Below are 9,977 nucleotides of genomic sequence, written 5' to 3'. Positions count from 1 at the left end.
AACAATGATCAAAACAGCAGTCCTCCCAGAGGTGGTAAACCAATCCATCTCCTTTTAAAGGACCTTCATAGCTCCTTCTCTGGCTCAGTTGTGGATTGGTCCCCTGGTGGCGGTCAACATTTCACCAAGTATCTCATAAAGCTGTTTCCTTATCATCTCCAGAGCCAGTATATTCATTTGACCAAAATGAAAAGAAAACATACACAGCTTTGAATAAGAGCATAGCGAGAGGTGGTGTTAAAAACAGAGAGAGAGGTTGAGGGGAGACCGGGAGAGAGGATGGATGATAGTCATTTATAGCCCTGTAACCTCTGGGTGGCTTCCTTACTAACCTTGCTGAGACCTCAGAGTCTTCATTGTTTGTGAGGTTAACTTTCACATGCTGCACACACACACAAATACTAAAACACGCACACACTATCATACACACAGGTGAACAGGAAGTGTTAAGGACAGTGAATGTTACCCATGGTAGTTGGAGGGGACAGGATGTCCTCGTGTTTGAAGGAATGACTGGAGAACTGAGGGGAGTGGTGAGACGGAGTGTGACCATAGCTGGGAGCCCCGTCCAGACCTACTGTCCCATAACCTACAGAGAAAAGACACATTATAAAGACAATAGTTTCTCAGTTTCACCATCATGGCAGCATTTTGGAGGAAACTGTGAGTCTCCGGGAGCCGGACGGATGTCTGAATCCTCATAGCAACATCACTGTAGTAAGTTTATGACACCACTGAACTCCGTCTCCCTGGAAGGTTTTCATTCACGGTTTCAGTAAAGCTGGAGAGGAAAGTTGGCATCCAGAGAATATGAAGATCAGTAAATCTAAGGACCAAGTGGTATGTGTGTCTGCACTTGCTCATACACACAAACGCACACACACACACACACTCACACACACACACACACACACACACACACACACAAACATGCACATAATCACGCACACACACTTGCTCATGCACACACATACACACGCACACACTCACCCACACATGACATTAGCAGGACAGGAGTCAAGGGGAGTGTTGGACAGTTCCTGAGGAGACTGACTCACCTACACGTCTCTAAATCACTGGAGCCCTTAAAGTCCCACACTGACCCTCAGACCACTTCATCAAAAACTACTTTCCACAGAATCAACAAACTCTCAGTGCTCAGTGGGTCTGAGCCTCACATTACCAATCACACAGGCTAAACCCTATATGAGCCTCACATTACCAATCACACAGGCTAAACCCTATATGAGCCTCACATTACCAATCACACAGGCTAACCCCTATGAGCCTCACATAACCAATCACACAGGCTAAACCCTATATGAGCCTCACATTACCAATCACACAGGCTAACCCCTATGAGCCTCACATTACCAATCACACAGGCTAACCCCTATATGAGCCTCACATTACCAATCACACAGGCTAACCCCTATGAGCCTCACATTACCAATCACACAGGCTAACCCCTATATGAGCCTCACATTACCAATCACACAGGCTAACCCCTATAAGAGCCTCACATTACCAATCACACAGGCTAAACCCTATGAGCCTCACATTACCAATCACACAGGCTAAACCCTATATGAGCCTCACATTACCGATCACACAGGCTAAACCCTATATGAGCCTCACATAACCAATCACACAGGCTAAACCCTACATGAGCCTCACATTCCCGATCACACAGGCTAAACCCTATATGAGCCTCACATGACCAATCACACAGGCTAAACCCTATATGAGCCTCACATTCCCAATCACACAGGCTAAACCCTATATGAGCCTCACATTCCAATCACACAGGCTAAACCCTATATGAGCCTCACATTACCAATCACACAGGCTAAACCCTATATGAGCCTCACATTACCAATCACACAGGCTAAACCCTAATGAGCCTCACCCACACAGGCTAAACCCTAAACCCATTACCAATATAAACCCCTATGAGCCTCACATTACCAATCACACAGGCTAAACCCTATATGAGCCTCACATTCCAATCACACAGGCTAAACCCTATATGAGCCTCACATTCCCGATCACACAGGCTAAACCCTATATGAGCCTCACATTACCAATCACACAGGCTAAACCCTATATGAGCCTCACATTACCAATCACACAGGCTAAACCCCTATATGAGCCTAAACCAGGCTAAACCCTATATGAGCCTCACATTCCAATCACACAGGCTAAACCCTATATGAGCCTCACATTCCCAATCACACAGGCTAAACCCTATATGAGCCTCACATTACCAATCACACAGGCTAAACCCTATATGAGCCTCACATTACCAATCACACAGGCTAAACCCTATATGAGCCTCACATTCCAATCACACAGGCTAAACCCTATATGAGCCTCACATTACCTCACACAGGCTAAACCCTATATGAGCCTCACATTCCCAATCACACAGGCTAAACCCTATATGAGCCTCACATTCCCGATCACACAGGCTAAACCCTATATGAGCCTCACATTCCCAATCACACAGGCTAAACCCTATATGAGCCTCACATTACCAATCACACAGGCTAAACCCTATATGAGCCTCACATTACCAATCACACAGGCTAAACCCTATATGAGCCTCACATTACCAATCACACAGGCTAAACCCTATATGAGCCTCACATTACCAATCACACAGGCTAAACCCTATATGAGCCTCACATTCCCACACACAGGCTAAACCCTATCACATTACAGGCTAAACCCTATATGAGCCTCACATTCCAATCACACAGGCTAAACCCTATATGAGCCTCACATTCCCAATCACACAGGCTAAACCCCCTCACATTACCAATCACACAGGCTAAACCCTATATGCCTCACATTACCACAGGCTCCCTACCTCACATTCCCGGGCTAAACCCTATATGAGCCTCACATTACCAATCACACAGGCTAAACCCTATATGAGCCTCACATTCCCGATCACACAGGCTAAACCCTAGGCCTAAAATCCCTAAACCCTATGAGCCTCACATTACCAATCACACAGGCTAAACCCTATATGAGCCTCACATTCCCGATCACACAGGCTAAACCCTATATGAGCCTCACATTACCAATCACACAGGCTAAACCCTATATGAGCCTCACATTCCAGGCTAAACCCTATATGAGCCTCACATTACCAATCACACAGGCTAAACCCTATATGAGCCTCACATTACCAATCACACAGGCTAAACCCTATATGAGCCTCACATTACCATCACACAGGCTAAACCCTATATGAGCCTCACATTTCCGATCACACAGGCTAACCCCTATATGAGCCTCACATTACCAATCACACAGGCTAAACCCTATATGAGCCTCACATTACCAATCACACAGGCTAAACCCTATATGAGCCTCACATTACCAATCACACAGGCTAAACCCTATATGAGCCTCACATTACCAATCACACAGGCTAAACCCTATATGTCTAATGGAAGTATGAAGCAATACTGAAAATAGACTGTATCGTTGTTGACAAATTATCATGTTTATTGCTGTTGTCAAATTTGATAAAGTCTCAATAATAGCACACAGGAAACAGAGAAATTAAATATAAATTCAGATAAATATCAGTTAAACATTCCCCTGACTTATCTTCTGGGGTCAGATCTTGGGGGAACAAGACCCCAAATACTATTGGGACTAATAAAAGACCCCAAATACTATTGGGACTAATAAATAAAAGAAACCCGTAAGTCAGCGCTTGTCTCATTTCAACATTTGTTTTTAAATGAAAATAATGAACAATATGGGATTTGGAAATTGGAGAGCAATATAGACCCTAGATATTATTTTAGGCTTTGTGTAAATCTTGGAGTAAACATCTTGACCCAATATATAATTTTGATTTAGAAAAGCCTGTTTCGGAGCGGATCATTGCAATTTGGGCTCAGGATAGGTTTCTCCGTTGGAAGGAAAAGTGCTCTCAAGGTCTGGATAATTGTCACGATAGTCGTAAGCATACTCAGACCAAAGCGCAGCGTGATATGGGTTCCACATCTTTTATGATAAGTGAACCGCACAACAAAACAACAAAGAACAAACGAAACGTGACGTTCTGGAGCGCTGACAGGCAACAACACAAAAACAAGATCCCACAAAACACGGTGGGGAAATGGCTGCCTAAATATGATCCCCAATCAGAGACAACGATAAACAGCTTCCTCTGATTGGGAACCCTACCAGGCCAACATAGAAATAAACAACCTAGATAGGAACACCCCGACCTAACCGAAATAGAGAATAACAAGGCTCTCTATGGTCAGGGTGTGACAATAATAAAGTAAGGCTAAGGGTTAGTCTGTAAAAAGTCTGTTTGAATGTGAGGTGTTTTTGAGGAAACTACATGAAAACACTCAAACATTATCACACATAGAAAACATAACATCAAATGTTACAACATTCCAGAAATCCTAAGAATCAGGCGTGTGTTTTCACGTGTGTGTGTGTGTGTGTGTGTGTGTGTGTGTGTGTGTGTGTGTGTGTGTGTGCGTGCTTGTGTGTGCGTGCTTGTGTGTGTGTGCATGCATGGATGGATGAACACGCGCGTGTGCGATGCGTGCATTAGTGCGTGCTGTGCGCACGTGTGTTATCAATTTCTATGGCACAGACAGTGACGGTCCAAGGTAATGTCCTTTTCCCACGACCTGTATGGCTACTATACTGTTAGCTTTACTAGTCAACATCTTCACACCTCTTTAAACAACTTTTCAAGGCTTCATAGAGCATACATAAAGGCTTCATAGAGCATACATAAAGGCTTCATAGAGCATACATAAAGGCTTCATAGAGCATACATAAAGGCTTCATAGAGCATACATAAAGGCTTCATAGAGCATACATAAAGGCTTCATAGAGCATACATAAAGGCTTCATAGAGCATACATAAAGGCTTCATAGAGCATACATAAAGGCTTCATAGAGCATACATAAAGGCTTCATAGAGCATACATAAAGGCTTCATAGAGCATACATAAAGGCTTCATAGAGCATACATAAAGGCTTCATAGAGCATACATAAAGGCTTCATAAACACTACATAAATGCTTCACTAATCATCTTCAGGCTTATCTCATGCTCTGTAAATGGTGTATGAACTTACATAGTGCGTTTTGTCACATTTGGCAATTCAACCTACAATGGTTTTGTCACCCTTTATACACCTTCTATAGAGTATGACATACGCTTATAAATGATTTGTGAAGCGTTTATGTAGTGCTTATGAAGCCTTTATGTATAGTATATAAAGTCTTTATAAGGTCTACTTTGTTTAAGGGGGGACCGAATAAACAGTAATATGACTGTAACTAGACACAGTAAGAAACTGTACAACTAGGAAAATTATACAGGAAAATGTTGTCTTCCTAACAGGTTCATTTAAATCAGGAAACATTATGATAGGAAGGTTTCTATTAGATCATTTGTCATCATACTGCATTAGTGTTTTAGTTTGTAAAAACAATATGATTACATTGTTTTGACTGAGGGGAAACATTAATAATGTAGCTAAACTGGGAAGATATGATTACATTGTTTTGACTGAGGGGAAACAGATAATGTAGCTAAACTGGGAAAATATGATTACATTGTTTTGACTGAGGGGAAACAGATAATGTAGCTAAACTGGGAAAATATGATTACATTGTTTTGACTGAGGGGAAACAGATAATGTAGCTAAACTGGGAAAATATGATTACATTGTTTTGACTGAGGGGAAACACTGATAATGTAGCTAAACTGGGAAAATATGATTACATTGATTTGAATGAGGGGAAACACTGATAATGTAGCTAAACTGGGAAAATATGACATCATATGAATTCCTCCCGTAATGGACTGAATCCTAATTTGAGATTAGTGTGCATGGTAGGTCTGTCTTTCATATGCACGTCAATACTGTATTTACTCCCTCATCTCAGCTACGGATTCGGCCCATTATGAACAATTCATTTGGGAAAAGTGAACATAAAATTGTATTATGAAGTTGGTGGTTCGAGCCCTGAATGCTGATTGGCTGAAAGCCGTGGTATGTCAGACCGTATATCACAAAACATTCATTTTTATTGTTCTAATTATGTTGGTAACCAGTTTAAAATAGCAATTAGGCATCTCGGGGGTTTGTGATATATGGCCAATGTACCACGGCTAAGGGCTGTGTCCTAGCACTCCGCGCTGTGTCGTGCGTAAGAACACTCCTGTACCGTGGTATATTGGCCATATAACTTGGGCCTAATTGCTTAATTAAACAACATTTTGTATTATAAATAGATTTTGTGAACAACAAGTTTATCATGCCTATTATCATAGCTATAATAATGTTGTACCAGCCACCACATCTATGAGGTAGAATATGTGTCCGTCGTTGACAACATTATTTTGTGATAGCGAGGTAGAAATAGATTCCGTTCATTATGTCAGGGATTACTATGATGTCACAATGTTCCTGTTTATGTCATTTCAAAAAAGATATTGTGATTTTTTTACAAATAAAAAAAGTAAATGCAGAATGATGAGAAATTATCAAATTAATTTAAATAGCTGATGGTTTGAAATTATCTTGAATAAAAAAGAAGACAGTTTTACAAAATACGGTCCAGAACTACAGCATCAAAACAATATTCATTTGTAAGTTTTACAAAATACTGTCCAGAACTACAGCATCAAAACAATATTCATTTGTAAGTTTTACAAAATACTGTCCAGAACTACAGCATCAAAACAATATTCATTTGTATGTTTTACAAAATACTGTCCAGAACTACAGCATCAAAACAATATCCATTTGTATGTTTTACAAAATAATGTCCAGAACTACAGCATCAAAACAATATCCATTTGTATGTTTTACAAAATACTGTCCAGAACCACAGCATCAAAACAATATTCATTTGTAAGTTTTACAAAATACTGTCCAGAACTACAGCATCAAAACAATATTCATTTGTAAGTTTTACAAAATACTGTCCAGAACTACAGCATCAAAACAATAGTCATTTGTAAGTTTTACAAAATACTGTCCAGAACTACAGCATCAAAACAATAGTCATTTGTAAGTTTTACAAAATACTGTCCAGAACTACAGCATCAAAACAATATTCATTTGTAAGTTTTACAAACAGTTGATAAAAGGTTTAGTAATATTTTTTGTGTTATTTAGATTTAGATTCCAAGATTATTTCAACCTAAAATAATACTGGGGGGATAAAGGGGAAATCTGCAGTTGCTACATCCATTTCGGGATTTATAAATGATGTACACATTGATTCTTCAATAATATAATTGATAAATGCCTCATGAGCTTAATTCAACTGTCCTACCCCATCAGAACCCAACATATAATCTTGTTTTGCTACAATGTTTGTAAATAAAGTAAATGTAAATAAACACTACAATATATAGCCTCAAATCATGGTTAAAACTATCATTTGTATATCATGGAGGGCCAGTTCTTGCATCCATAGCTCTGTCTATGTATTTGAGAGAGGTTACATTTCTCCAGCCCAATCTCTCAGCTGTTAACCAAAACAGGGATGGGGAAAATGCGTTGTTATTGTTTCAACCGCTAATTGCCCCTTTAACTGGGATATTACAATCAACAATACATTTACAGCTGTATTTAAATTAGGTCATTTTTTTAAACACGGCTTTTGGTATTATTATGTTTTATTATTTTGAAGCACTATGTTCTTTGAGAATAAAAGTGAAAGTGACTGTGTTGTGAACACAGGCTGAGGGAGACCTCTAGGACATATTGTTGCATTAACTCTGTGTGAAAGTGACTGTGTTGTGAACACAGGCTGAGGGAGACCTCTAGGACATATTGTTGCATTAACTCTGTGTGAAAGTGACTGTGTTGTGAACACAGGCTGAGGGAGACCTCTAGGACATATTGTTGCATTAACTCTGTGTGAAAGTGACTGTGTTGTGAACACAGGCTGAGGGAGACCTTTAGGACATATTGTTGCATTAACTCTGTGTGAAAGTGACTGTGTTGTGAACACAGGCTGAGGGAGACCTCTAGGACATATTGTTGCATTAACTCTGTGTGAAAGTGACTGTGTTGTGAACACAGGCTGAGGGAGACCTCTAGGACATATTGTTGCATTAACTCTGTGTGAAAGTGACGGTGTTGAACACAGGCTGAGGGAGACCTCTAGGCCATATTGTTGCATTAACTCTGTGTGAAAGTGACTGTGTTGTGAACACAGGCTGAGGGAGACCTCTAGGACATATTGTTGCATTAACTCCGTGAGTCGGGCCAGCGCTGGGAAAACTGACAGCTCTCTTCCCTGTACAGGGCAGAACGACCCTGTCTAGTACAAAACATCCTGTTCAGACACAACACTGTGGACAAGGCCCAAACATCAACTCTGGACAATTACACCCAATGCAAATAGACACAGTCCAACACATACACACAATGACCCAGGAAGTACGACATATGCCACATGAGAAATTCACAAACACACACCGTCACTGACATCAGACAGTGTAGGGGCAACGCTGATGGCCTAACAATCAATCAATCAAATGTATTTATAACGCCCTTTTTACATCAGCAATTGTCATAAAGTGCTTATACAGAAACCCAGCTTAAAACCCCAAACAGCAAGCAATGCAGATGTAAAATAACTTTGGCCTTGAGTGGTGAGGAGTAGACAGCTTAGCTTGAGCTGAATTCAAGAGATGCTGCAGAGGATAGAGTGAGCCCAGAGAGGGTCAATGAGGTGGCTATAGAGGAGGAGAGAGGGGAGCAGAGAGCAGCCTTACCCTGGTTCCTGTGGGTCGGCGGGCTGTCCACACAGCCTGGGAGGTAGGCTCCATTAGGAAACACCCTGGACTGGCTTGGAGCTGGCTCACCGAAGGCCCCAACCCGACAGGGGCTTGTCCCAGTGAACTGGCCAGAGAAGTGCAACGTGAAGGCCCCCAGGCCACAGTGAGGGTCCTCCAGTGGGTCCGTGGAGCCCCAGCCAGGCTCCTGCTTGATGAGGGAGTGGTGGGAGGGCAGGGAACCGTAGGGAGAGCCAGGGTGGAGGTCCAGGTAAGGTGCCCACTGAGGGGCACCCCCAACGGGCAGGCCACAGCCCCCGCTGCTCACTGGTAGGGAGGGTACGGAGGGCACCGGGGGTAAGAGAGAGCTCAGGTCGCGCACCTCGGAACCCATGGACCCCATCAACCCATACGGCTCTGTCAGCATCATGGAGGGTGGCAGGAGATGGACCCTGAAAAACAACCCCCTGAGAGACAGAGACTTGAACAGACTCCTGAGGCGCAGAGAGGAGGATAGTCGAAAAATCTAACTCTATATGGGTGTGAGAGCCCCCTTAGGAACAGTGAAGAAAAAGATTGAAAAAAATAGTCAAGGCAACTTCTCTTCGATGCGATTTAACCCGGAACTGAACGCAAAGTCAAAAAGTCCACCAACGAACCATCTTTTTCCACTTGGATCCTCTCTGTTTCAGTCCATTTCAGCGATCGTCCAATGGAGTCGTAGAGTGTTCAGGTTGTCAGTTCAGTGGACAGGCCAGAGAGTGTAGTATCACAGCCGTGTGGATGCTGTGCTGTGTGGGAGTGTGTGTAGTAGTAACAGTGCCTTGTCTCTGAGTGTGATGTCTGGTTTTCCTTACACTGCTGAAGACTCTACTGCCTTACTCACAGGCCAGGGGGAGGAGCAAGGGCCGAAAGGCAGAAAGGATGACTCCTTCACTTTATCCACTACAGGCATACCATAGAGATAGATAGAGGACTCTATTGCCCAAAAGCTCATTTTAACATGGGCAGCACTATGGAGGACTTTCACCATTTTGAAGTTGTCAACTGGTTGGGACTTCCTATGGGTTAAGGAAGGTCGCCAGGAGGGATCAGCCAATTCATTTTATTTGTGAGCAAACATTCCATAACTGCAGGGGGCAAATCTTTGACCAGATAGGGGGTGGCAGGTAGCCTAG

At 42.3% G+C, this 9,977-nt stretch overlaps 1 protein-coding gene across 1 annotated transcript; it reads right to left on the bottom strand.

Moving 5' to 3' along the window:
* Positions 1-466: 466 nt before the first annotated feature.
* On the bottom strand, positions 467-9,673 carry wt1b (WT1 transcription factor b; the record flags this gene model as incomplete). The annotated part of the gene is given in 2 exon segments (XM_042316762.1): positions 467-589; positions 8,800-9,673. Coding segments are annotated over 2 exon segments (553 nt in total), but the record flags the coding sequence as incomplete, so codon positions are not given.
* Positions 9,674-9,977: the final 304 nt, after the last annotated feature.

Source organism: Oncorhynchus tshawytscha, unplaced genomic scaffold (assembly GCF_018296145.1).
Source record: "Oncorhynchus tshawytscha isolate Ot180627B unplaced genomic scaffold, Otsh_v2.0 Un_scaffold_18560_pilon_pilon, whole genome shotgun sequence".
In the NCBI taxonomy this organism is placed as follows: Eukaryota; Metazoa; Chordata; class Actinopteri; order Salmoniformes; family Salmonidae; genus Oncorhynchus; species Oncorhynchus tshawytscha.
The sequence above is the reverse complement of the archived record's forward strand: the minus strand, read 5'-3'. Positions and strand labels throughout refer to the sequence as shown.